At 33.9% G+C, this 27,776-nt stretch overlaps 3 protein-coding genes across 20 annotated transcripts; 2 read left to right on the top strand and 1 right to left on the bottom strand.

Annotated features, from left to right (window-relative positions):
* Positions 1–1,059: 1,059 nt before the first annotated feature.
* LOC147411048 (aspartic proteinase NANA, chloroplast-like) lies at positions 1,060–3,853 on the top strand. Its single transcript, XM_086443933.1, has 2 exons — positions 1,060–1,740; positions 2,891–3,853. Exons 1-2 carry the CDS (start codon positions 1,151–1,153, stop codon positions 3,714–3,716), a joined length of 1,416 nt encoding a protein of 471 aa, XP_086300059.1. The 5' UTR covers positions 1,060–1,150; the 3' UTR covers positions 3,717–3,853.
* A 6,773-nt stretch (positions 3,854–10,626) lies between these two features.
* On the bottom strand, positions 10,627–20,874 carry LOC147411047 (uncharacterized). Of its 15 annotated transcripts, none has more exons than XM_086443849.1 (13): positions 20,381–20,522; positions 18,796–18,902; positions 17,251–17,407; positions 17,018–17,157; positions 16,738–16,816; positions 13,216–16,385; positions 12,563–12,766; positions 12,194–12,384; positions 11,928–12,037; positions 11,787–11,842; positions 11,509–11,657; positions 11,079–11,209; positions 10,627–10,966 (listed from the first exon to the last, which is right to left on the bottom strand). In XM_086443849.1, exons 4-6 carry the CDS (start codon positions 17,143–17,145, stop codon positions 16,173–16,175), a joined length of 420 nt encoding a protein of 139 aa, XP_086299975.1. In that variant the 5' UTR covers positions 17,146–17,157; positions 17,251–17,407; positions 18,796–18,902; positions 20,381–20,522; the 3' UTR covers positions 10,627–10,966; positions 11,079–11,209; positions 11,509–11,657; positions 11,787–11,842; positions 11,928–12,037; positions 12,194–12,384; positions 12,563–12,766; positions 13,216–16,172. The 15 variants fall into 15 exon arrangements, 11 of the variants coding, with proteins under 11 accessions (XP_086299975.1, XP_086300027.1, XP_086299982.1 ...); XM_086443901.1 differs by having other exon boundaries at positions 17,341–17,407; XM_086443856.1 differs by having other exon boundaries at positions 18,859–18,902.
* MED32 (mediator of RNA polymerase II transcription subunit-like protein) lies at positions 20,351–26,115 on the top strand. 4 transcript variants are annotated; one of them, XM_086443819.1, is made up of 5 exons: positions 20,351–20,484; positions 21,039–21,127; positions 22,260–22,516; positions 23,458–23,909; positions 25,714–26,115. In XM_086443819.1, exon 4 carries the CDS (start codon positions 23,472–23,474, stop codon positions 23,907–23,909), a length of 438 nt encoding a protein of 145 aa, XP_086299945.1. In that variant the 5' UTR covers positions 20,351–20,484; positions 21,039–21,127; positions 22,260–22,516; positions 23,458–23,471; the 3' UTR covers positions 25,714–26,115. The 4 variants fall into 4 exon arrangements, with proteins under 4 accessions (XP_086299945.1, XP_086299921.1, XP_086299929.1 ...); XM_086443795.1 differs by having other exon boundaries at positions 23,454–23,909; positions 25,714–26,104; XM_086443803.1 differs by lacking the exon at positions 25,714–26,115 and having other exon boundaries at positions 23,454–24,109.
* The last annotated feature ends 1,661 nt before the right edge of the window (positions 26,116–27,776 follow it).

Here is a 27,776-nt window from a genome sequence, read left to right as displayed (position 1 = left end):
AAGATGTTCTTGTTTGTATGATCTCTAATTCAACAAAGTGCGCGAGCCATCAAAAATTGTTTTTTTTTTCTTTCTTTTTTTTACAATTAGAATAGTAATTATCAATCTCTTAAATCGAAGTACCTAGATATAGAAGGTCTTCGGACTTGAGAAATTGTATAAACGATGATATTCCCAAAAAAATTAAAAACATACATAGAATTCTTTTTCCAACCCTTCTCACTAAAATTTGTAAACAATCAACTTCACTAAATAAAGTAAACAATCTACTTCACTAAATAAAGAGACGTGATAATCTGACTTACCCATACTCAATAAACACCCTGATATGAAAATTGCACCTTTTTTATGGGGAACTGTAGTTCTACATTTCAAGGAGAGTAGATTTATGGTTCACGAACCTATTACGTCAGGGTGTCGATTGAGCACGTCACATGGGTAAGTCAAATTATCACGATTCTTAAATAAAATAAAGGAGTATTGATCCTCCTCAAATTGGATTTGATTTGGATAAGACTTTAGAACCAACTCAATAGCTTATTAATTGGATCGGATCCTTATCAATTCTCAACATTTGGATATGATAAATAACACAATTTATTAATTAATTTCCCACAAATTAGTTGATAAAATATGAATGGCACAAAATCGATCCAATAAAATCCAATCCGATCTATATTGGATTACTCCAAATAATCGATTTAGACCACAAGTTATCCAATCGGATTTTGGGTCTAAATAGGCCGTTCAACATCCCCAATCATCCCAACTTCCCCAATTTTTCTCTATAACAGCTGGCCATGTAGAGCAAGTCAAACATAACTCAGCGACTTGTATCAAAGAACATGTTAATTCTTAAAGAAAACTTTCATGTAGAGAGTATTGTAAAGAGTTGAATTATATGCTCAATCATGAAGCAAAAGATACATTATAATTAAAAATAAACAAATCTAAGTTTAGAAAGAAACAATTTTTTAGGGACAACTCATTCAATTAAACAATAATAAATAAATAAATTATTGAGAAGATATCACATACAAATAACCATAAATAACATGAAAGAGAAACAAACAAAGCTTGTCCTCTCTCTCTCTCTCTGTCTCTCAACTCCATCTCTCTTCCTTCAAACTGTAACAATGCCGACATAATCATGGTTTCTCACACCCTGCAAACCCTTGTCTCTCTTCTTCTTCTCTTCTTCCCCACAAAAAAACCCATGTCCTTCCTCTGCTTCTTCATCATCATTTTCATCAATGGGTTCTCTTCAATTCCTGCATTGGCCAATACCCTTTCAAACACAATGCATTTTGAGTTAACTCATAGACATGATACCGAGTTCTCATTCTCATCATCACCAAAAACCCAATTCGAACGTGTTAAAGACCTCGTTCACAATGATAATCTACGGGTTAAGATGATCTCCAGAAGATTGAATTCGGCTGAGTTTCCAATATCTTCTGGAGCATTTGCAGGGATTGGAGAATATTTTGTTCAATTTCGAGTTGGAACTCCTTCACAGAAATTCGTACTTGTGGCCGATACAGGGAGTGATCTTACTTGGATGAAATGTAGTTACCATTGTCCTAATTGTTCAAAGAGAGCTCATCATAGAAGAATCTTTCATGCTGATCGATCTTCTTCTTTTAAAACGATCCCCTGTTCGACTCAGTTGTGTAAAAATCTCACATTTTCTTTGGCTCGATGTCCGCACCAAATCTCTCCATGTAGCTATGATTATGGGTATCGTTCTTCTTCTACTTTTAATTTGAAAATTCTCTCTGAAACATTCTTCAAATTCGAAAGAAAACAATGTCGAATCTGCTAATTTGAGCGAATTTTCTGGGGTGAGCGAGTTGCCTCGGTTCTTGAAAAATAGAACGAGTGAGCGAGTTAACTCAATTCTATTGTCATTTTACTTGTGGATATTTTGTTGGTTGTTGCATTCATGAGTCACGGATAAGTTGGTAGGTATTTATTTACAATTGTTATAAAAGCAAGTCCAGATTATTTATTTCAGTTAATAAAATAATATTGTAAATTAATTATAAAAATAATTTTAGTTTTAAGTAGATATTACATTCTATAATTAATATATTTAAATTATAAAAATACCATTAATACATTCAGAATAATTACATATATTTACTTTTTTTGTTTTTTTTTAATTTCTTTTGAATGTAAACAAAAATGTGGAAGGACAAGAGCCTACAGCTTTGAAGAGTCTTTACCTGGTGGCACTGTGTTCCTTTCTTACTTTTCGATAACCGAAAGTTTTAGATCACTCGAGATTTTGACTTGTTAAATATGCTACTCGTGTGTCAACTCAATTGATTTAAATTTCCATGCTAGACAAGTTGATGTAATATTGTAGGCCCATGGTATATGCTTCCTATGTCACTCTATTATTGTTTATCATTGACAGTTTAACTTATATGATAGATGTCTTGAATTTAGTTGATGATTGATCCTAGGCTTCCACCTATTGTTATGTGATAATAGACATAATGCAATGCAACTTGAGATCGTGGGTCCAAGTATTTACTTTTATTTTTATGGATAGAACCCACAACCCGAGGGTTGCTTCGCAATGTGTCAAACCAACTGACCTATGAGTCTAAGCCCTGTGGGTTCAAGTCTTGCGATTCGGATTAATTGTGAGAGATGTATTGGACATATGAGAGCATTGTACACTTATGCCTAATTTGGGGGTCATAGGGGCAATTCCGAATGTAATTTCTTTCTTAGAGTTAGTGAATTGCTCTCATCACATATTTGAGCGTATGCACTATCGAGCCACATAAATCTTGTCGTGTTCTCTAATTATTATTGCCCTTGTTGTTTTAATTGGGGTCGGATGATGACATTAATTCGAACAAATCTTTTGAAACAGCTACATAGATGGGTCATCAGCTCAAGGTGTCTTTGCGAACGAGACGGTGACTGTGGGCCTTGCCAACGGCCGAAAGATGAGACTCCACCATGTTGTGATTGGTTGCAGCACCTCTGCCACGGGTTTGCCCTTTCGTGGATCCCATGGTGTACTAGGATTAGGCTACAGCAACTATTCCTTCGCTGTAAGAGCCACAAAGAAGTTTGGTGGCAAGTTCTCATACTGCCTCGTCGATCACTTAAGCCCTAGGAACGTTTCTAGTTATCTTACCTTCGGCCATGTTAGTAACAAAACTTATAGTGCTGATTTTGAAAAAATGAGATACACACAGCTAATCCTTGATGGGGTTCAGGGATTCTATCCAGTCACTGTGCTTGGCATATCAATAGGTGGTGTTATGTTAAATATTCCATCAAGTAAATGGGATTTGAGTGGTGAAGGAGGTGTGATTGTTGATTCAGGTACAAGCTTGACAATGTTAGCCCAACCTGCGTACCAGATGGTCATGACCGCTCTGAAGTTGCCCTTGATGATATTCAAAGAGGTGCATTTGAAGCCATTCGACTTTTGTTTTAGCTCTGTAGGATTCGATGAGGCTTTAGTGCCAAAATTAGTGATTCATTTCATGGACTCAGCTCGATTCGAGCCATATGTGAAGAGTTATGTCATCGACGTGTCGAAAGGGGTGAAATGTCTAGGATTTATGCCAACTGGATCGTCTGACGTGTCAATAATTGGGAATATAATGCAACAGAATTACTTGTGGGAATTTGACATCACTCGGAAAAGATTGGGTTTCGCTCCTTCAACTTGTCGATCAAGTTGAATCAATTGTTACAAGGGTGACGAGATTTCTTTGTAACTTTCCACAGTTCCTTTTTATTTTTGGGAGGGGGTGTTAAATTATTGTGTATTTCAATATAATTTTTTCTTCCATGGAAATATATTCCAATTCTATAAATATAAATAAATAAAAAATATCCCTAAGAAATTTGTACTGATCTCGAAGAAATACAAATTTCCAGAAAAGAAAATTTAAGGGATCAAGTACCCAAAGAGTGTATCTACCTAAACCTGCAACCCTTGATGGATATTGAACCCACACACCAACCAGTTGTTGGGTGTAATCATAAAAGCAGGTTGGTATTAAGAATTTTGGTCTCCCTTGTAAGTCCCACATTTAGAGTAATAGTTCCCACCTTTTACTATCCACCGAGGGAGATAGCACAGGATAGGACAGGACAGGACAGGACAATGATAATAACTCAATCTGGTTATATATAATCAATCAAATTTTTGTATAAAGTTTAGAATTTTTATTTTTGATACATCTCTACATATCAATAACATAAGCGGTTCTAGTGCCTTGGGAGAAAATTGAATGAAAGAACGTGATTCGTTTAGTCGATCCCAAGTCTTTGAGATAAGACTTTAATGATGATGGCAATGATTTTTGTATTGATATCCCTAGACATTTAGTTGTTTCTCTTGATCTTTTGACTTAATTCAAACCATGATCAAGATTGAATATCGTTCACCTCTTTTAAGGGGTGATTGATGTCCAATTCCGATAGAACTTCATCTTAACTTTGTCTAATTGTCCTGGCCAATTGTCTGCCACCATGGTTGTCCAGAGATGATCGGGGTTTCAAAGTGTTAAGAAGTTTTTTAGAACCGATTTCCAATTTCAATCATTTGGTAATAATCACTTCGATTTACCTGATTTACCCAAGCACTATATCAGGTGAAAAGATATTACATAATTTTGAGGTGACTACAAGTTGAACGCGTTATCGTATGGTAGATTTGTTCTCTCTACTTCAAAAAATTGTTGTATCTCAGGCGTCTACCCCGAGACTGAAACGTCTCTGAAACTAGAAGGCAATACACTAATCTCTTAATTTGATCGAATGAACAACATTAATTCATCCTTACCTCTAATTAAAATTGTGCAAAAGTAACTTGGGAATTAACAACAATTGGAGGAAAAAAGAAAAAACAAAAAATCAATGATTTTTCCATGTCGAATAAAAGGGATGGAGGATCTCTTATCAACATGAAAATCCAATGGACACCTTGAGTGATTGTACCATGTGGCATAATTTGGATGACCCTTCAATAGGTCAATCCAAGAGGTCCTTAATAGATACCTCCTTTGATTACATGGTTTGAGGTATCCAATGGATGCTTTTTAAGGGGTCTTCGGTTCTCTCATGCTAGGAATTCCAAAATCAATAATTTCTCGAGGACATTGGAGAATATATAATTTTAAGGCTGCGTTTGGATTGAGAGAAATGGAGAAAAGAGAAGAGAAAATAAACGAGTTTCTCTCAATTTCTCCTTTTTCAATTGTTAAGTGGGGAGAGAAGATAAAAGAATTGAAGAGAAGATGAGAGAAATTGAGAGAAATCCTTTTAAAATATTTTATAATACTGACTCTGCCCATAGATCTCTTTTAAGATATTTTAAAATTCTAAAGTTGTCCCAAATTCTCTCTTATCAATCCAAACATAGTGGAGAGAAATTGAATTTCTCTTCTCTTCTCTAATGAGCTTCTCTTCTCTCCACTTCTTTCAATGCAAACAGAGCCTAAATCAAAATCTACATGTGGGTCCATGGCTCCACAATCTTACATCTTCAAGCTTAGCTCAAGCCATCTCCAATGCTACATGGAATACATATCAATGTGTGTGTGTGCACGCGCGCGCGCGTGTGTTTGTCATGGTCCTTATCTTACCATAGCTTTATCTAAGATATGGATATTAATTATAATGCATAAGACAACCTTTTCTTGATCCATTTAGGCTAAAGTTTGAGTAAAAGAATTAAACATAAATTAGAGAATTGCAATGCAATTCTTGTACTTCAATTTTTCAATCATCGAAATAATTTATAAATCAACCAATTACACGGTTCACATATTTCTACTAAATTAAAATAAGTCATACAAACAGATCTGATGAAAAAGTCGAACTTACCCACCAATCTAAAGTGAATCACAACACATTCTACCATCCCAAATACAAACAGAAACATTAGTGCACATAATGTTAAGAAATAAAATTTGTGGGGATCGAATCCACGAGGGGTAAATCTCTAACATACACTAGAATTAATAGATCGACGTGCCTTCAACTAAAATTGAATAAAATAAAATACACTATTCTTTAAACTAATCCCAAACTTTATGAAATAAGGCTTCCATGATTCGATAGTCTTCGATAAGTCCAAAAGGAAAAAAAAAATCATAAACCAGATGATTACAATGATATATGATCCAAAAGAATTTTAAAAGCAACCCCATATGATTTATATATTTCTTTAAAAAGTTTAATTAGAGTTGGATCGTTGAGAGGAGAGAGAGAGGTGAAAAAACAAATGGTTGATGATGTGTGTGTTGGTTGAGTTGGGATCATGTGGCCTTCATAAATCAAGGCGCTTTTCTCGGTACCTACTACAGGTCATCCTTTCGCCAACCAATAACAACTAAAAGTCATAAATCCCCATGTGTGGTTGGGTCATTCATTATTTTTTTCTATTTGTTTTTTTTTTTTGGGGTCTCCTCCCTCCTTCCATCTCAATCACCTCACCTCAATCTTTGTTTTTTTTTTTTTAGGGTGACTTAAACATACCCCTCCATCTTTTATTGAATAATTGAGATTTTACCCCTTGTACTTTTAAAATTATGACATGACCCTTGACATAAGTGTTTTTTTTTATTTTTTATATATAGAATAATGAAAAATGACCTAAATGATGAATCTACAAGGGTGGTTTACCAACCAGTCGTGATTTTTTTATGTCCCCTTTGACATACGCTCCATAACATAGCATGGGTTAGAATCATAGATTCTTTCCTTGGTATACATAATTATACATCCTCATAAATATGTGCAGTTGTGTATGATTTTAGCAAATGCCATGTCAAGGGGCTTATGAGTGCATATGCCAACAAACAGGGGATCAAGAAATCATTATTCTTTATCAACGCATGCACTGAAAATTATAAATTTTCCAAAATTGCACATTGATCATTTTAATTCCGAGATCGATAATTTTTCATCTTCAAAATTAAAACATTTTCATTTAACTGGGAAAAAAATTCACTATTTTATAAAACATCACTTTTTTTTTAATTGTTTTACTGAAATGAAAAATGGGGAAAATACTTACTGTTTTGTAGAATATGAAAATTTTTTCTATTTTAATAAAAATATTTTAATTTCGAAAACGAGAATTTATTATTTTCAAATTTTAAATTAATAGTATACCATTTTCAGATTTTTGTCTACATTTTTTGGGAATTTTCCCAATCTTCAAACTCTAAAAAACCTAGGGTAAATTACTTTTAATCTAATCAATCTTCCATCATCTTTATTCTCTTGCAAAAGAAACTTTTGACAATTTTGTGAACCCAAAAATTCATCCTGATTTACCTCTCCAGAAATCCTATCTTTTCATTGAGGTTGGAAGGTTGAAGAAGCTATAAACATTAACAGTAAAAAGAAGGTAAAAGATTTTACTCAAGATGTTAAAATTGCAGGTTTTAGGTGAAAAAAACAAAGTAAATATTCTTGGCTAAAGGTTGAAGATGAGCATTTAAGTCATTTTTCATTAATCTCTCAAAAAAGACTATGGTCAAGGGGTATATTAGTAATTTGAAATATAGGGGTATCTTAATTATTCACTAAAACATGGAGGAGCATGTCTAAATTTTCATTCTTTTTATAAGATATTTTTTCTCATTCTTCTTTAATCTAATAAACAAAGAAAAATGTGTGGGCTCCATTCCACTGATGTACTCTATATTTGGTAACGTAAATCTACTATTAATGAGGGATTGTGTTTCTTTTGCTGGTGGAGGATGTCTCAGATCTTTAAGAATAGTCAAAGGTATCACCTTGACTTCAAATATTTTTATTTATTAGGAAAAATACTTGTTGGGCTAAAAAAGAATATGATCTAAGAATTAAATTAAAGAGTAGAATTTGTTTAACTTAATCAAAATTTAATAAGGGATAAGACTTCATTAATGAGGACTATTTGGTGGATCATAAGGAGGAGATTTAAAAAAAAAAAATTATACAACCTTGACATTTTAATCATAAATACTCCAATACTCAAGTTAGATGTATAATAAAAGAAAAATTACTAAAATAGAATTAAATATTTTAATATTTATAGAAAATAATTTATTTTTTCAAAAATTACTAAAAATGAATTAAGTTGCTGAACAGTCTAGCGTTTTAATAACTCACTAGACTGTCTAATATTTTAAATGTAATTATAAAAGTATCCCATGAAGTAATAAGAGTAACCCACACTAAAGCTAAATTATTTTGTCTTATATGGGTTAAATTTTTTGGAATGGGCTGATTTTGGTGAGGATGATCTCTATGACGAGGAGATCATCATCACCAAAAATCAACCGAATATGAAACTTCTAACCCTATCAAAATTGATTTACAAAAAAATGGACGATTTATGATTCTTGAACTTATTTTTCAGCTATATAAGACAAAAACATTCGGCTATAGTGTGAGTTGCCCTTATTAATTCGTGGGGTACTTTTATAATTACCTATTAAAGCAAGATATTAAAACAAACAGTCCAACGAGTTACTAAAACGCTAGACAGTCCAATGATTTAATTCGTTTTTTATAATTTTTGAAAAAAATATTTTAACCCTATTTTAATAATTTTTCCTATTATAAAAGAGTCGTGTTGGAGTAACATTGAAATGTACATCAATTCAGTGCACACGTAACCATAGATGCTTTTCACTCGTCTCTCACAGAAAAGCAGTCAATGTGCATTTTCATGTTACTTTAACATTTTCATGATAAAACTATCATGAATCAAATATGCAAATGATGTCTCTATATATAGCTCTTTAGAATCTATCTCAGTAGGAAGTTTACTTCCTGTGTATGTCCCTTATTATTTTATTCTAATCAGCCTCTATCTTAGTAAGTTCTCTGTTTTTTAATTGGAGTAGCTAATATGGATTCTAGCTTTCAAGATGATTTAGATGTCCATAAACTCTTTCAAGATGATTTACTTCTATATGAGATGTCCATATACTCTCTTGATCCCATCATCCACTTCAGGATCTCTACCAGTGGATTTTTTATTATTAGTGTAATGAGTTTCTCTAACACCCCCATCACATAATCGTAGGTCATTTGCCTTGGGATACGTATAATCATAAATCTTTTTCTTATGTATCTCAAGACAAATGATCTATGATTCTGTGATGGGGCGTGTGTCATAGGGGGGCGTTGTGTACTTATATTATCACGACTCTTATTATTAAGGTTAATTAGAGATACCTCTACACACTATCTTATATATGTATACAGGGGGAACACTTAACATTCAATGTAATCCCCCAATACTTTTCTTTTTCAATAATTCTTTTACTTGTTTTATCTTAGTCAAAAAGGAGATTGTTTTTTAGTTTTTTTTTGGATAATAGATATTTGTCTTCTTATTTTATTTATGAAAAAAAGAAGAAGAGGTAATGACGACCTTTTTTTACTAAAAGATAAAACAACTAAGTAAAGGGTTTTGTTAACGTGTGCCCTTAGCGTACGTGTTAAAGTGCAATAAATATACTTTGGATGTTTGAATCTAGGGGTATTTTAATAAAAATTAATTTCTCAAGGACATTTTTGGTACAAAATCCAATTTCCAAAGTGGATTTATCGCACTTTAACATGTACCCTTAGGGCACACATTAACAAGAACCCTAATGATGTTAGACATTAATTAGAATTAAACACCATTAAACCTTGGGTCGGGATCCATAGACTGATTTTTTGTGCGAATAATCTCTATGATGAGGGGATCATCCATGCAACCCCAGTTTACAAGTTGAAGAGTCATGGACTGTTCATTTTAACTATTAATTTGTAACCACTTTTCATAGGGTTCATTTTAACCGTCCATTTTAGTCCCACATTGTTTAGAGTTTGGAGTCAATCCCAAGTTTCTACAAGAGTTTTCACCTCTTAGTTTTTATTGTAAAATTAGGAGGACCAGAAATTCCAACGCAATTGTCCATGTATACTCATGTTTTTAGTGTTTGGGCACACCTTTGATGCAATGGTTGATTCATTAACCAATGGAATGCAATTGATCTATCCGATGCAATTGTTCCATTTGCACCTGTGGATCAAGAGTTCTTATGTTGTGTGATCGTATGTTAACGGACATAAATGAACTATCTATTATACAATTGAGTGTTTTCGCATGTCGATCAAGGGTTGCATTGTTTTAACCACTAGTGATCTATAAATATAGGATCTCAAATGGGTAAATATACATTCAAAATTTTCTGGATTAACTTGTGTTTTGATTTATGAAGTACATTTTGGCATTCTCTATTTCTATTACAGAGATTTAGGCTTCATTATATCATAAAAACATCATCGGCATTCATCTCTGTTCACGCGCCAAATCTCCCGAACAAGGTAGAAAAATGTTTTAAGAATATCATTTAACAGAGATCTAGCTTCATGGTATCCTAAAAACATATTAGGAAATCATCTTTGTTCACACACACAAAATACTAAATAAAAACTGTTACAGCTTAACATCCATGGTTCCCTACAACTATACGAAACCCCAATTAACCATCATTTTCAATTGATGAGTACACACCCAAAAAAATTTAACAATGCATTCAGACCAAATTTTAAAGCATACAATAGCATTAGCAAATCTATGAGTCCTTCCTGCAATGGTACTTGCCCCCAAATATTCATTTTTTACTTGGTAAAACATAACATCTACTGTTGCACATCAGTGTCAGATGTAATTCTACATTGATTTATCGAACACAAGAAAACATACAGCCACTAGTGACATGGGCCATGGATGAATGATCATTTTTCTCCACTATTAACATGAGCAGAACAGACATAATGTTTATTATATTAAATCAATCAATAACATAGTTTGGAGCCACAGCTAAAATTCTTCTATCTCTGAGTAATAATTCCTCTTCACCCTCTGCTGCTGCTGCTGCACTTCCATCGTCTAAAAGATTAAATGGCCTTCCCTCGTATCAAACTTTGGCATTGCATAGTATTCATTAGATGGCAGATCCAAGCAACAATATTTGTTTCATTTGCACTCTTTAACAGTAAATGCTGTTTCTTCTAAAAGTTTTAGTTTGTATTACCTCTATAATAGCTTTGATTTTTTCAACCTCCTTTGCAGCCTCTTCCAACGAACTGTATGCCGATTTCGCATTCTGCTGACTGACGTACCACTGAATCAAATCCCTTTGCCTCATACCCGCCAACCCTGTCCCTGCAAATATTTCATAAGTGATTGATTTTAACTCGAAATGAAAGATCATTAATACCATTAAACGAGATAATGGATAATAAAGGGTGCACATGGTATGCCATCTTGCATTATGGTTTTTTCGTGCTGTCTAAGACACATAACAATTGCTTGAGCAACCCTTTGAGAATATTCATCACTTATAACTAATTTTCTCCCTTGGTGACTCCTATGATCATCGGATTATTTTAGGAGTATTCTACCACCAAAGAAAATTTTAAGTGGACAGACGTATGTCGCATATATTGGTGTAAGAGTTACACCTGGATTTCCAGAAGCTGGCTCGGTGGCATCAGTATTTGGCTGAGCATCACCTTGATCAGAACTTCTATTTCCTCCAATACCATCATCAACACCACCACCACTACCAACTTCTTGAAAATCAGACAAATCAATCTCACTCAACTCAACGCTGCATAGTGATAGACAAAACCCATTATAAACTATAGGAAAGTTGAAAGAAAAACTATTGAATATATGTTTATAAATTACAGGAAAGTCGAAACAAAAACTATTGAAAATACGTTAAACAACTTCTTGCCTGATAATAGATGTTTTCAGTAGTCTTACTGCCACCCAGACATGGCGTGGTTGCACCTGTAATTAATTAGTAGCATATAAATCTCTACTTTAAAGAGAACATTTAAAAATAAAGAGGTGAAACTTCAAGACCAGAACAGACCTAGAGTTCCAAATGACTTCGAGCAATGGCCTCTGACAACCTGATCAATACATCAAGCAACCTTAACTGTCACTTGATAAGTAGCTCTATTCCCAGGAGTCGTATCACCTCTACAAAAGACAACATAAGAAATCACAAGCAATTTCATGGATTCCAAGCTTAGCGGAGTGAACTTATCTTGTGTTAAAAGTTGGGATAAAGGACGAGCAGATGAAGCCTCCAATGCTACAGAAGAAGCTTCCTATCCGAAGATTAAAAGAACATACCTTTGGTTTCAAAGTTTTGGAATATGCAATATAACACTTCAGTTGTGCAGTGGTGAATACAGGCGCAAGTGCATCTTCATGCTTCTGATTAACTCTCACAATGTGGCAGTCCATTTGATCGTCTGGCTCATCGATCATAACATACACCAAATCAAACCTTAAAAGATAGCAGGAGGGTGGGCTACATTGTACTGAAGAAAAGATCTCAGGATTACTTTTACATGTTTTAAACCCCAAAATAAGAAATTGTAATATTTCACTACTGATACGCATAATGAATTTCAGTTCAAAGCTTAAAATTCTTTTTTAAAGAAAACATGATACTTGGTTCAAAAACCCATCTACCCAAAGGGTACAAGAACCCCTGACCTTGAGCTGTTTTGACTTGTCGTAGTGCCCCGCCAGTAGGGTTGTAGCAGCTAAAATTGATGTCCGAGCATTCAGCATCGCTTGAATTCTTGCTTTCGTTATGTTTATGGTTTGTTGTTCCATGACTTTGTGAATAGCAACCTCGAGAGAATTTATAGAATATTGATCACAACTTGCTTAAGATGCAAAGGCTGTGAGCAGAACCTTAAAAAGGAAAAAAATAAAAAATAAAAAAGAAAAGGAAAAAAAAAAGATAACCTGGTCTCTGTCATCCATAAAATCAAACTTATCAATGCAACATACACCATTAGAATGATCATTTTCTGACACCCCCATCACAGAACCGTACGTCATTTGCATCAGGATACGCAGAACCATAAATCTTTTCTTGTGTGTCCTGAGGCAAATGATCTACTGTTCTGCGACGGAGGCGTCAGATTATCATAGCGCACCAGCCTGAAAAATGATGCACGAATGCTAGGTCATAAAACAAGAATGAGGAATGAAAACGTATCTATGCTTGAACCTATACTCCTCACTTTATTTTATAGTACAGTTCAAATACTTTTTTTTCTCTTGTACAACAATTGTTATACTATGTGAAATCTAGAGAGGATTGAAAGCATCTAAAGGTAATATAAACATCATATTACCTCAATACAGAATTCCTCGGCATCTGGTCCTTTGGCTACAGTTGCTGTCAAACTTACAACAGAAGAAAATTTTCTTGAAATTGAGACTTTAGTCGATAGTCAATTTTGACATTTAGAGCTGAGCCATCGTAAGTACGCATTTCCCTCGACCCGTTTCTCCTATAATTCATTGACCTTGGACATGTTAAGTAAATTATCCTTACTTAAACTCTCCTCTGCAGAGCAAAACAGTGACAATCCATCAAATTCTTGCTATCTGGGTCCAAACGAAAAAAAAATACGATACTTAAAGGCTTGTCATCACCTCAAATCTTGGAAGATAATTTGTAATGCTCGACATCGTGGGGACTTTTAAGAAAGAGTCTCTTCACATTATTTTGATACTTCTCCTTCATTCTTCTTATCTTATTTTTCAATTGATCCTAAATAGGATCAAAGTAAAAAATTTCCTTAATAAACTTAAGAAATAAAGTTAAATCAGATGAATGTGTTATTCCCTTTAAATAAGTGAAATCAATCATACCTTTAAGAATGACGATTTCGTCATTCTCGTCCCAAACTCCTTAAAATAATTTTTTACTTTTTTCAAATACCTCTTCAAAATGTTTATCTTGTATTTTCTTAGCCCTTCTCTCTGAGAAAGAGTATTCATCTTCAACTTCAAGAAATGTATTTAATTTGATAATTGATATTGTATCAAAATCTTGATTTGGTTATATTCAAATAATGTTAGGCATGAAAGTCCAAAATAAAAAATTTGAGAAGACTTGGAAAAGGCCGAGGCAATGATTCAATAATATCATTTTCTTCATACTTAGAACCCACTTACTCGTCGGTGTGTTCATAAAAAGATCATAAAAGTTTTAATGGTTAGGATAAGTTTCCTGTCTACTCATAAAAAAGTGGGATGGGTGTCCCACATAGGGTGTTTAATGGGTACCCATTCCATTGGAACCAAAACAAGGCTAGAATTGATTACATGGTTTAGGTCCTTTTTATTGGACCCGATTAGCATCGGGTTTTTTGTAATCGAACAAATTGAGAATCAAAATCGTAGAAAACAATTTAAACAAAGAACTAGAACTATTTAAAGAGAATTTTTTTTGACAATGTTTATTCTTCAATTAATCCCGAGTAGGACTAAAGTGAAAGTCTTCACCATCTTCTGAAGACGAAAAAAAGTAAAAGATGAAGAAAAAAGACAAGAGGGGAAAGAAGACAAAACAACAATAGATGAAGATGAAGAAGAGGAAGGAAAGGAAGATAATAAAGATGAAGATGATAAAGAAGAGGAAGGAGAGGAAGATAATGAATACGAGGAAAGAAGCAAACAAGTATATGAAGATGAAAACCCAAAGTCTCATACTCCTCTTAAGAAACCCAACAAAGACAAGGAAAATAGCAAGGGCAAAGCCCATGTAAATGATAATAAACGACCACTTGAAGTTGAAGTGTACTCTTTCTCATTCTCGTCTCAAACTCTTTGAACAATTTCTTACTTTCTTCAACAACCTCTTCAAAATGTTTATCTTATTTTTTCTTAGCCCTTCTCTCCAAGAAAAAGTACTTTTCAACTTCAACTTCAAGTGGTCGTTTATATCATTTTCATGGGCTTTGTCCTTCCCCTTTTCCTTGTCTTTGTTGGGTTTCTTAAGAGAAGAATGAGATTTTGGATTTTCATCTTCATATACTTGTTTGTTTCCTTCCTCGTATTCATTATCTTCCTCTCCTTCCTCATCTTCATCATCTTCATCTTCATCTTCCTCTACTACCTCCTTTTCAACTTCATTTATTACTATTTTGTTTTCTTTCTCCTCTTGTCTTTTTTCTTATCTTTTACTTCTTTTTCGTCTCCAGAAGATGGTGAAAACCTTCACTTTAGTCATACTCGGGATCAATTGAAGAATAAAAACCGTAAAAAAAATTTCGCTTTGAACAATTCTAGTTCTTTGTTTAAATTGTTTTCTACGGTTTTGATTCTCAATTTGTTCGATTACAAAAGACTCAATGCTAATCGGTTCCAATAAAATGACCCAAAATCATGTAATTAATTCTAGCTTTGTTTTGGTTCCAATGAAATCGGTACCTATTAACACCCTATGTAGGACACCCATCCCACTTTTTTATGAGTGGATAGGAAATCTTATCCTAACCATTAGAACTTTTATAATCTTTTGTATGAACACACCAACGAGTGAGTGAGATCTAAGTATAAAGAAAATGATATTATTGGATCATTGCCTCGGCCTTTTCCAAGTCTTCTCATATTTTTTTTATTTTAAACTTACATGCCTAGCATTATTTGAATATAACCAAATCAAGACTTTGATATGACATCAACCATCAAATTAAATCCATTTCTTGAAGTTGAAGATAAGTACTCTTTCTCATGGGGAAGGACTAAGAAAAAACAAAATAAATATTTTGAAGAGTTGTTGAAAAAAGTAAAAAATTATTTCAAAGAATTTGGGATGAGAATGACGAAATCGTTATTCTCAAAGGTATGATTGGTTTCACTTATTTAAAGAGAATAGCTCATTCATCTAATTTAACTTCATTTTTTAAATTTATTAAGAAAAATCTTCACTTTGATCCAATTCAGGATCAATTGAAAAATAAGATAAGAAGAATGAGGGAGAAGTATCAAAAGAATGTGAAGAGACTCTTTCTTAAAAGTCCCTAGGAAGTCGAGTGTTACAAGTTATCTTCCAAAATTTGGGGTGATGATAAGCTTTTAACTATTGTGTCTTCTTTTTCTGGACCCAAAGAACGAGAATTATATGAATTGTCACTATTTTTCTCTGTCGAGAAGAGTCTAATTAAGAATAATTTACTTAACATGTCTAAGGTCAAGGTATTATAAGAGAAATGGGTCGAAGGGAAGGTGTATTTATGTATTTACGATGGCTTAACTCTAAAACTCGAAGGACAAAAAAGATTTTGAGTGCAATTGACTGTCAACTTAAGTCTCGGTATCTCAACGACAATACAGATGTTGATGTCCCCTCAGATTGATGCCTCAATGAGTGAACTTGTGGACGCCTCCCAACAACGTAAGCAGGATAGCTCGCTTGATTTCTTGGTGAATGAAAAGTGGAGCCAATGCTATCGACAAGCTTATTAAAGAAATCAAGGGTGTTGCTGATCTTATGTGAAATTATCTCTTCTGCCTTTGAGAGAAAATTACAGAACACAAACAGATATGCAGAAATTAATTTGACGAAAGAGAATGTAGTTAAACTCAACATAACCTACTGCTTAGTGATGGAAAATTATATGATATTTTCAAGGTATAAAGATACCATCATACCGATACAAATAATAATGCAAAATTAATGGATTTGATCTAGGGCAAAAATAATAATTTTAACTATAATACACTGAGCACCATCTGTTCAAGAGGCGATAAATTTATAAAAAGCATCAATGGTCCTGTGGTAACAGTGAAAATAAGCTCATGGGAAATGTCAGAAAGAAAAAAAGATCATGCACCATAATAACAATTTAGTGTGAACAACATACCACAAAAGAGAGGTGGTGTTCGAAGAGCTCACTGTAAATTGCTATTTTTAATATCGTTGTCTCTTCAACCATTAGACGCCTGAACATAAACATTTTTTTTAAATATTACATGAGTAGAGAATTGCACCAAAGGGATGTCTACTAAACAACCAAGCACAAACCTACACTGAATTGGCAAATAGTTAAATTTCAAACTGCAATCTTCCTCTCCTATTCTGAAAATGATAAAGAACATCAATAAACAACTATACATTAAAATGACTTCAAATTAAGATCTTACATGTCCCTCCCCCTTGCATGTTTAACAATCTCATGGCGGAGGTTAACATCCAATGATTGGGGAAGGGAACCCATGGTTATCTCTTTGAGGTCTCTTGCATTCTGACCCTCTAAACAAGCAGCATTCATGCAAATTATTGGCTTCAACACAAAACAACCAATATTATTAATTATTAAAATATAAAATCAAGAAGAACCAGCAGTCCAATTCAAATTAACAAATAGAAATAACACCTTTGTGTACGTAAATTGCTGATCTACATTCTTTAAAAGGCTTCAACAATGAAAACACTTGAGAGTCCCTTGGAGAACCTCTGGTCTAACCTTGCTGGTTCGAATAACAACCCGTCACTGAAACTAATTTCCCGATGCTGTCATCAACTCCCTCAATCTACAATTAAAGGGAATAAAAAGTAGTGTAAATTACCATTTCTGACAATGAATAGGGAAAATTCCCATTCCAGTAAACTGTTCATTATAATTCAGAATAAATACCTATGATCTTGCCGTTCAATATCAACTGATATTTGACTTTTTATAATTGATTTATTATGTAGAAAAGGAAATACTTTTTAGGGAAAAAAAATTATATTGAAATTGAATTTTTTTTTTTTTTTTTAGGGTTCTGTATGGTTGCACCAAAAACAATAATTTTTTTGAGGCTCTGAGTTGAAATGTATCTATCGACAACTAAGCACCTCCCATGTTGCAAGTTGCAGTCAATTTGCACCCACCATATGGGCACTGTTCCTAAGGCTCAACAACTTTTTCATTTTTCATTGCTTGGAGTGGAAGGTTTCTGACTTAAGGAGAAATAACTTTCTTAGCCCAACAATAAGATTTCTCTAATAGAATCTAGGTTTCTATCAATTAATAGAGACTAGTTTTTTTTTTTATATAAGGATTATTATCATATAAGCAAATATTTAATCTAAAAAAATATTTTGTGCAACCATGCAAAACCTAAAACATACATTATTCATTAAATACAAATAGTAGAAGTGAGAAAAGAATATAATTATTCAGACTCAATCATGGTTAGCTCAGATTTCACAATATAGGATTAAGAGACTGTTAAAGAGAAAATGTTTAAAGAGTAGTAATGGTAAGAAAAATGAAATTAGATTGATTGCAACGTCCTCTAACTAATCCCCTCATCGAGCATCCAGTTACTAACATCCACCACCTTGGCAGCTCCTTGAATGTAAGTAATTTGATAATAAATCAACAAAGCAATTAATGCAATTGTTTGAGAGATCGACAACTTGGCCTCGAAAACATATTTGAACTCAAGACGAAGGCAAGCAGGCATTGTTGTTGTGACTCTTTCCTCTGATTAATAAATTGAAAAAGAATAAAAAAAATATATGTTTGTAGATTTTGTAGAAAAACACATGAAAAAACATATGTATAGGATCCATTTTTCTGTTACAAAGCCACAGCCAAGTGTGACCTTATAAGTATGTTTGAGCCAACCCTTTGATTGACTCATGGGTCATATGGAACCCATAAAAATGGGGAACTAACAATTAGATTGACATATAAAGACCTTACCCAAAACCATGAGCAGCAATTAGATTGGCATATGAAGACTTGTAACTGTTATATTACTAACACAAGCACATACCCAAAAAAAAAGGATAGATCATCTTCAAGTAGATGATATTGAAAATTAGTAAACTTACTTAAACACAAATACAAACCATGGAAAGGGCGGTCCATCAAACAAATAACATCTCAGTAGCTTTTACATTCCAAATATTACAAAAGAATCATTACCGATGATTTTTTCCCTGAGGATGCAAAAAAAAAAAATGCAAGCGCTAAAATCATTGTAATAACCTCCCAATATTCGCTTGCAGTTCATGGAGCTCCAAAGGGGTGTGCTGCTTAAAGAATGATACAAGTGTTGAAGAACAAACAAGTAAGCTTCAAATCCAATGAGCTGGGCAAGGGAAAGCTAAAAGAATCACTATGAACTAATATTGTGGGACAATGCACAAAGTATGTTAGGCAAGGACTTCAATTCAATGGGTTGATTCTCAAAGTGTGTAACCATCTGACAAATTCTAACCATTTGTAAATATTTTAAATTATATCTGGGTAAATTTTCTATAAATAACCTTTATGCCTTAAATAATACTAAACTAACTCAAACAAAATACTCAAATACATTAACGGGTAAGGAATGTGCACAGAACCATAGATTTTTCCTTGTGTATCTCAAGGAAAAAATCTATAGTTCTATGCACAATTTTTTTTTTTTTTTATAAGTGTAAAATTTATTAACGAAGACAAAAAAAGGAGGCTGAGATAGCCCCACATACATGGAAAGAAAAAGAGAAGAAAACAAGTAAAGGAGCAACTCAAAGAAACCTACAATACAATCCTAAAAAAATTACGAAAAAAACTACACATCGTAAATAGAATCGCATTGGAATACAAAATACTGAAAAAAGACCCCTTCAAAATCGATGCTCAACTTTGGACCAAAGGTATTGTAGGCCTAAAATCTCCAGAAACACAGTTTGGGTTGTACATTCCTTAACCTGGAACACCCTAGTATTTCTCTTTTTCCATAAACCCCAAGCAATGACCAAAGGAAAAATAGCCCATAGATGTCTTTTTTTGAGAGAAAAAATATTATAGGTCCACCCTTCCAAGAGGGTAAAGAAAATATGAGGTAAAACCCACTCCACCTAAAAACTTGAGAGAAAGAACATCTAAATGCCCTGAGAGAAAGAACAATGAATTAAGATATGATTAATAGATTCTCCATCTCTCTGGTAGAGATACTAGAAATTTAGAACAATCCACGTCGTTTGAATGTATTGAGTGTCTTTTCTTGAGTCACTTTAGTATCATTCTTAATTTAATATAATAAAGGTCGAAAGTAAGACGTCAAGAAAAGTTTTTCTCACCATATTAGTGCTCACTGCATGAAATACTAATACAGGGTATAGTTTTAAAATTTGTTGAGTTGACTCGACTCGGTTGGATTTCAAGGTGAATCAGTCTCAAATCTCGAAAAATCAACTTTGTTGATTCAATTTGAAAACTTGGCCAAGTCAATAATGAAATTGACTTTCACTAATCCCTACTTTTTTCCAAAAATTTTATCTAAAAACCTTCTTTTTTTTTCTAATCAAGTAACAGATCAACCAAAAAAAAAAAAACACTTTATCAAAAGTAAGACCACATCAGTGCTAACTCAAATTGATCTTCTTTCTTTAAGGCCTTCAACTATTCTCTCAATTCAAACCCAGCCCTTCATGTTATATTCGACAAACCTACTTGATTTTAAATCTTAGGTTGGTAGTTTGTTTGTTTGTTTGTGTGTGTGTGCGCGAGAGAGAGAGAGTACCTGGATATGGATTGAAGTTTTGATCTGATGCTCTCATCGTCCCACTCAAGCCGTTGGAACCATTCTTTTGAGCACTCGATCACAGTTTTGGGCAGTTTACAATGGTAAAGAATTCCAAACAAGGAAAATCAAAAAGCATGTTCCCTTACCCTCCTCGTCCTCCTGCCCTAACCCTTAACAGAGGGAACACCTTACTCATCTCCATCTCCATATCTTCTTCTTCTTCTTCTTTCTCTTGTTTTTGTTGTTGTTCATCGTCATCAATTCGTCACAACTCACGACACATTCACTTCATGATTATGCAATCTTCCCGGTAGAAGATTATATAAGAAAAAGATTATTGGGAAACCAAGAGTCTTCTTGGGAAACCTAACGGTCTGTTTGGATTGAGAGAAGAGAAGGGAAGAGAAAATATGCCATTTTCCCTTCCTTTCTCCTGTTTGGATTGTTAAGTGGGGAGAGTAGAGAAGAAAAAGGGAGGGGAGGGATGGGAAAAAAACCCAAATTTTTGTTCTCTCCAAGAACGGAGAGACGAGGAGGGAAGAGAAGAGAATAAAATTTTCTTTTCAAATTTGTCCACGTCATTTACAAAATTTTCAAAGGCAGGCCAACTATTAACTAGTTACACCCCAAATAATAAATCATAATCAAATTTCAGAAACCCTAGAGATGCTTGCGAAGGAGACGAAGAAGAAACCTTAGAGAGAAGGAACGAAGGCGGCGACCTCGACTAGGAGACCACCTGAGGTACACTCTCTCTCTCTCTCATTCTTCTGATTTTTTTTCGAAAAACCAATAGTATTATTAGCAAATAGTATGATTTTTTTCTCTCTCCCCATTTTGATGGTCTGGGTTTGCTGCATTTGCTCTTGAAAATTTTGATATTTAGTCATTTTATTTAGATTTGTTTATTAATTAGTTAATTTTTCTGTAATTCATCTGTATTTGAATTTGATTTTACCTGATGGATTCGGCATTTTGAATTTAATCTGCATCACCTCATCTAATTAGAACATTTCTGGTGCTATTTTTTGTGGATTGAATGGATCGATATTTATTTGGTCAGGATTAGTGTTAGGATACTTAGTTTTGGTAGGAAGGAATAGGTATTGTGTTAGGGTTTCAGCTAGGGTTCAAAAGTTCAATTGGGTTAAGAATATTTAGCATACCTATTGTCTGATTCAATCTTATTGAGGAAATATATCATTTTGTTTCAATTTATGCTGCAAAGGGTATTGAAATTGGGTTTTAGGAATTTCAATTTGGTCAGGATTAGGCTTTGGATTCTTAGTTTTGGTAGAATGGAATTGGTATTGTGATTGGGTTTGGGCTAGGGTTCAAAATTTTAATTGGGTTCAGAAATTTAGCACATCAATTCTCAATATGTAATTTTTTTTTTTTTTTTAATCTATGCTGCAAAGGGTATTGGAATTGGGTTTTAGGAGTTTCTAGTATCTAGTCATTGATTCTATTTATTTTCTGATCAAAATATGTATATTTGTCTTTGTTTTGTTGATTCATGTAGATTTCTCTTAAGAGAGTCATCCTTGTTTTCCCATGATTATGGATTTGCATTGGATGATGAGTGTTTGTCTAGTTTTGGATAGTTTGGTTTGGGTCCTAATTTTGATTTCATGATCAAACAAATAATTCTTTGTTTTCCAACCCTGAATTGGAGTCACAATTGATATCTTCATACCCATCTTATTATAAGAGTTTTGACTTAATAGGTGTATTTGATATCTTGGGCATGTGTTTCTTGGTTTTTTATTGTGAATTTAGTATTGGATTGTGCTGGTGTAGTAGTGCTTCTATACTTTTTTGTTTGTTGGGATAATATGTACTTCAATTTCACCTTTGTTCCCCGATATAAGTGCAGGTTTTTAGGACTCATTCGTGACTTTGTGGTGCAAGACATAGTTGTTAATGCTTTAGCTCAAGCCTTCAGTATTCTTCAAAATTTGTAGATAGTGGAATATTTGTTACATTCATTGAAGCATTATTTGAGGCTTGGATTCTATAAGGATTTTCTTCATCAGAACAACTCAAGGTTGTCATCTTTCACATATATTATCTGATTAGTGGCATAAAAATTCAGAAGCTACAAGGGGTATAGTTCAGAGTTTCCTCTTTGTGGTGAGTAGCCATGTTGTTTTAGTTAGTTTCACTTTATTTTCTTTTTTTCCTATGGTATGCTACCTTGATATACTTGTGTATCTTATGGATTGTTCGCATTTATTTCTTATCTTCTACCTAATTTTTTATTATTGCCTGCAAGAAAATATTTACATATGTAAATATGTAACAGCTATAAGTACGGTATCTAATATTGATGGACAATGAGAGTGATTTACGTTTGAATCACTATGGACATCGTCATATCCATTTTTTTCCCAATCTCTAGCATAATGATATTAAAACACAGGATAGTGGTATTAAGGAATATTAACATTAGTCTATGAAACAGCTATACTCAAACCATGTTTGGCTAAATAATCTTCTACCCATTTTGCATCATTATGGACTAGATTTATAAAAGAGTTGCGTTGCATGGACATGTTAGTAAAAATCTTTGCGAAACTATCTGCCATTGCCCAGGAATAAGTTGATTTTTGAGTTATTAATTGGAATTTGGAAGTGGCACGGTCCTGCTTGTCTTCGGCACTTCGAAACCTTGAAAATATTGGGGTCGGCAATTCGAAACCCTTGTCACCATTCAACTCTCTGTAGAGCCATATTCAACAAAATGTGGATTTTACAAAGAGACTTGATGCGATTTAACCGACCCTTCTCATTCATCCCGGCCAGGGACCGAGAATTGTAAGTCTCAAGTTCATATAGGCTTGGTTAGATCAAATGTATATCAATTGTTAACACAATTAAAATCTAAACTTCAAACAATTAGTCATGCTTTAGGTTGAGTGATAAGGACTTGTTCCCGCATCTCGCTCGAAAATAAAAGATTTTGTAGTAATTTGACATTTTACAGTGTAACATAATTGTTTGTTTAATTTTATTTCATTCACCCCATTATTCCTATAATTACAAAGACCCCATTGTCTCTTTTTGTTAGGTAGTTGTGAGTCCATCAATGGACAGTACCGTTGATACTCTCAACAATGCCTATCAAGAATTTGTTGCGGCCGCAGCTGGTGTTCTTGAAGCAAAAGAGATGTCTGGTGGCCAAAAAACAACTGCCACAGATGCCGCTCTGGAGAATTTCAAGATGCGTTGGGAATTGTTTAGAGTGGCTTGTGATCAAGCAGAGGAGTTTGTGGAGTCCGTGAAGCAACGAATAGGTTCAGAATGTTTGGTGGATGAGGCAACTGGCTCAGTGGCAGGGAGGCCCGGGCAGTCTGCCACCACCGGGCTTCCACCCATAAGTGCGGTTCGGCTTGAGCAGATGAGTAAAGCCGTCCGATGGCTTGTCATCGAACTCCAACATGGGTCTGGGGCAGCTGGTGCTGCTTCCCATAGCCATTCGAGTGTTCCTTTTGATGCTAGATTCTCTGAAGATGCAGGCCAATAGGTATGTTTCTTCACAAATTAAGTCTTGCTTCTCTAGTTTCCATTTTTAGCTTGGCTTACTAAGATCGTTAGTTGTTTACTGCATCGAACGGACGGTTCAACATCATAATGAAAATCTATTTCTCAAGTTATGTTCATGAATATGAGATATGATGTATTTTGATTACCTCTTTTCTTTATAGCTTCTGCATTTCTTCCCCATGTCTTGAATTGAAGTGTTTAATTATTGTTTCTTTGTGCACATGCATATAAGAAATAATAAACTTTCATGCTGATCTTTTGCACACCAAAATCTATTTTATTTGTTGTTGGTAACTTCAAATTCTACTAATGTCCTAACAGTTAACATCATGTCCATAGTCACCAAATTCTCCAACTTAGTGAAAAAGCCGCGATTAAATCATGAATTTTTTTTTCTTCACCCGATTTAGTCACGACTTTTTCAATAAATAACGACTTTTTACGAACTTCATAATTAAATAGCGAACTTAGCGATTAGATCGGATTAAAATGAATGGTGAAGTTGAAGCACTTGTAGGAGAAGATGACTTGATGAAGATGATGGTGACCATGTTATTGATGAAGCATTAGATAATGAGAATGCAAACATGGATGACATTGAATATTTTTATATTTTGAATGATACAAACCTTGAATGTGTTGTGGATTTGTGTTTACTTGTTGTGAATGCAAGGATGATATCTATATGGAGGTTTGGTAATTTATTATTGTGGTTTACTATCAGATTTGGTGATATAATATGAGAACACCACCTACTATGAACAAAGCCTAACCCGATTTTTTTATGAATTTTTTCCAATTTTATTGAATTTTCCGAAATTTTCCCTTGCTAACTTGTTCCCAAATCCCAACTTGGCGACTATGGTTACATCAATCAGTTCAGGTAGGTGAAGACTGCCCTCTTCAATTGTGGGCTTCATGGGGCTGTTAGGACCATCCGATAACATTTTTGTGTTACATTGGCTATTTAATTAGATGAGCTAGTCTGATATCTGGGCCACCTCGATCTTGGACTGGGTATGAATATGTGGCCTCACTAGTGCCTATCTTCTCTCAAGCCATCGGTAGAGATGGTTGAAATCAGTTTGGGGCATCTAGAAGGATAGAAATAACCAAATAGCCATGTCTTCGAAGAGAGGAATACACACTACGGGACGTCGTTATTCGCATTTTAGGCTTTCTGTTCTTTTTGGTGCTTAAGGAGTTTGAGGTGGTTGTTTTTTGATGACTCTATGTTTAGGTGGGAGATGAGGAGAGAACGCAAGGGTGAAACATTTACTTCTTTGTTTTTAACTCTGTCATTGTATTAGGCAGTTCCCCTCAATCTCTTGTCGTCTTTTAGTGCTCGATAAGGTTTTTTACACCTATCAAAGAAATGAAAACTGAATTTTTGTTTCATGATTTTTCAAATGCATGTACAACACAATTCATTGATTTACATTGTTTGTGGGTATCTAAGTTGTGGATAGAAGAGAGAGAGTTGGATAAGAAAACTAAAATGACTATAGGAGAAAGAGAATGCACTACTACTTATCCATCCTATCAAGTACAAATTTTTTTTTAATCCGATATATTAGATTTTGGGAAAAATACGTTTTTTTTAAAATAAATATAAGGAATTTAAAATCAAAATCGTCGAAGCAAAGCCCATTGATCAAGTCTTGTAAATCCAAATTTTCTTTATAACTATGTTTTATTGAATTTGTTCTAGCTTTATTTTCTTCAAATTGCATTTCCATTTTTTTAATTCTCTCTAATGATTTTGATTTTCTTCTAATCTGCAGATGTTCTCAATTTTCACTCCTTCAGTTGCTCGTGAATGGGCTAGCAATACTCTCTCCCTCCTTTTCCTACCATGTCCTACACTTCCCATGGATACAAAAGGTCCCCAAAATTCTCTAACATCCCACCGATTGTAAATCAGCGTAAAACAAAACTTTGCATATGTTGAATGTTTAGTTGTCAACAAACTCTACAAAAAATTTGTTGGTTTTTTTTGTCAATGCATTGCATGTATCCTTGAATTCCCCTTAGAAGTTTCGGAAAACTGAGGAGGACCCCCCCAAAAAAAACTGCAAAAGACCAAAAAAATTGTAGTTTTGAAATTCAAATCTTGGCAGATTTAAGGTGATTTGCAGATTACCAATCATGGTCTAATGGTAACTAGTCTATAAGCATAATATTGTTCTTCTCCACTATTGAAAGATGTTATTTTGTAGAAAAAAGTGATTTCTGGTTTTATTCTAATGGGGTTTGAAAATTGATTTTCTGTGTCACTCTCCGACATTTATCATGTTGTCTAAATGATATGGATTTGGAAGGTTTAATATTTCATGAGCGCCGCATCCTTTTTCATCAACGCCCACCACGCCATATCAAAACATTAGTTTATTTTATATTTTTAATTATTGCATCCAAAAATATTTTATTGAAAATAAATAAATAGCCAATGTGTGATTTAAGTTTTTACAAAACAGTTGTGTCTCTAATCTATATGTTGTACAATTCATTTAAAATTTTCTTTACAAAACTTTGGAGACATAAAATTAATTAAAATAACAATTTGACAAAGATGAAACTAATGAGATACTCGTGGACTGAGATCTTCAATAAAAGACTTGTACAAAATTTCATTAATACCCTTTCTCAATCTCTTGCCAAAAATCCTTTATCTTTCCCAAGAAACTGTTCTTCTCCAACTTATGATTTAAAAAAAATTAAAATTCGGTCGTCAAACTCAAGATACCATCACCTTCGAACCTGAATAATAGAGGTTGAAGGTGAGATTTTTGAAAATAAATCACAAGTTTTCAGCGATTCAAGAAGAGGTTCATTGGGGGAAATTTACTCTCTTACTTTAATTAGGTTGATGAAAATATGTTTTTATTTATTTCTTTTTATTATTATTCATTAATTTTTTTTTATTTTTTGTGGGGGTGGGTGGTGTCCTTTGGCAAGGGGTTGAATATGAGGGCACTTAAGTCGTTTTCTGCAGTCTCTCACGAAAGACCCCAAGGAATTTGCCATCCAAAATCAGTTTATAACGTGACAATCTCAATAAAAAGAAGCAAATCTGCAGATATTCACCTTTCAAATAAATATAAATGATCTTAGCTACTTTATATTAGTTCAGTGACCTGGGATTTTCGACAAAAGTTTATTTGAAAAAAATCAATCTCATTGGCTTATAGAGTGATAATCTCACTAAAAAGTAGCAAACTTGTGAGATTGTCACTTTTCAAATAAATATCAATGATCTTGCATATCAGTTTAGTGAGCTAAAATGGGATTTTCGACAAGCAGTTTTGATACCATGTTGGGGTACACGAGACACAAACTATAGATCTTTTTCATCTAGATACACAAGAAAAAGATGTGCAGTCCTGTGCCCTTGCCACATCAGCCGGCTACCCAGCCGAGTGCATTCATCATTATTCTTTCAGAATATATATGAATATGTAAGAATCCTACAGTATATGATAGAGTTTATTAGATTTGACCAAGTCAAATCATGCATATCTCAATGATTGGTCAAGTTGCGAAGATCAAATCTGAAAGAAAAAAGACAATTGCCATTACATAAAAAACTATAAACGCAATTGACATTACATAAGAAATCATAAAGAAAAACTGCAACTTTCCCGGTTAAACTTTTTTTTTTTTTTTTTTTTTGATAACGAAGGGTATTCGGGCCAGTTTGCACGTACCAGACTAGTCCCTACGCCCCGCACTCAGGCTATACCCTACTACGTGGAGCAGTGCATGGCCACCAAGGTTTTTTATGGGTAGTGGGATTTGAACTTGAGACCATAGAAAGAGCAGATTCCTTAGCCCCAAGTTACTGCAA

Source organism: Akebia trifoliata, chromosome 1 (genome assembly GCF_017979445.1).
Source record: "Akebia trifoliata isolate Shusen 1 chromosome 1, ASM1797944v1, whole genome shotgun sequence".
In the NCBI taxonomy this organism is placed as follows: Eukaryota; Viridiplantae; Streptophyta; class Magnoliopsida; order Ranunculales; family Lardizabalaceae; genus Akebia; species Akebia trifoliata.
Note: the sequence above shows the minus strand (reverse complement) of the source record. Positions and strands in the feature narration are given on the sequence as shown.

Excerpts from the sequence above, each read along its gene's own strand:
- LOC147411048 (XM_086443933.1), top strand. The coding sequence starts at position 1,151 with ATGGTTTCTCACACCCTGCAAACCCTTGTCTCTCTTCTTCTTCTCTTC. Across the intron at positions 1,741-2,890 it reads CCATGTAGCTATGATTATGG|CTACATAGATGGGTCATCAG; the intron begins GTATCGTTCTTC and ends CTTTTGAAACAG.
- LOC147411047 (XM_086443864.1), bottom strand. The coding sequence starts at position 17,145 with ATGAATGCTGCTTGTTTAGAGGGTCAGAATGCAAGAGACCTCAAAGAG. Across the intron at positions 16,817-17,017 it reads CATGCAAGGGGGAGGGACAT|GCGTCTAATGGTTGAAGAGA; the intron begins GTAAGATCTTAA and ends GTTTATGTTCAG. Across the intron at positions 16,386-16,737 it reads AACACCACCTCTCTTTTGTG|GCAGAAGAGATAATTTCACA; the intron begins GTATGTTGTTCA and ends TTTCTCTCAAAG.
- MED32 (XM_086443819.1), top strand. The coding sequence starts at position 23,472 with ATGGACAGTACCGTTGATACTCTCAACAATGCCTATCAAGAATTTGTT.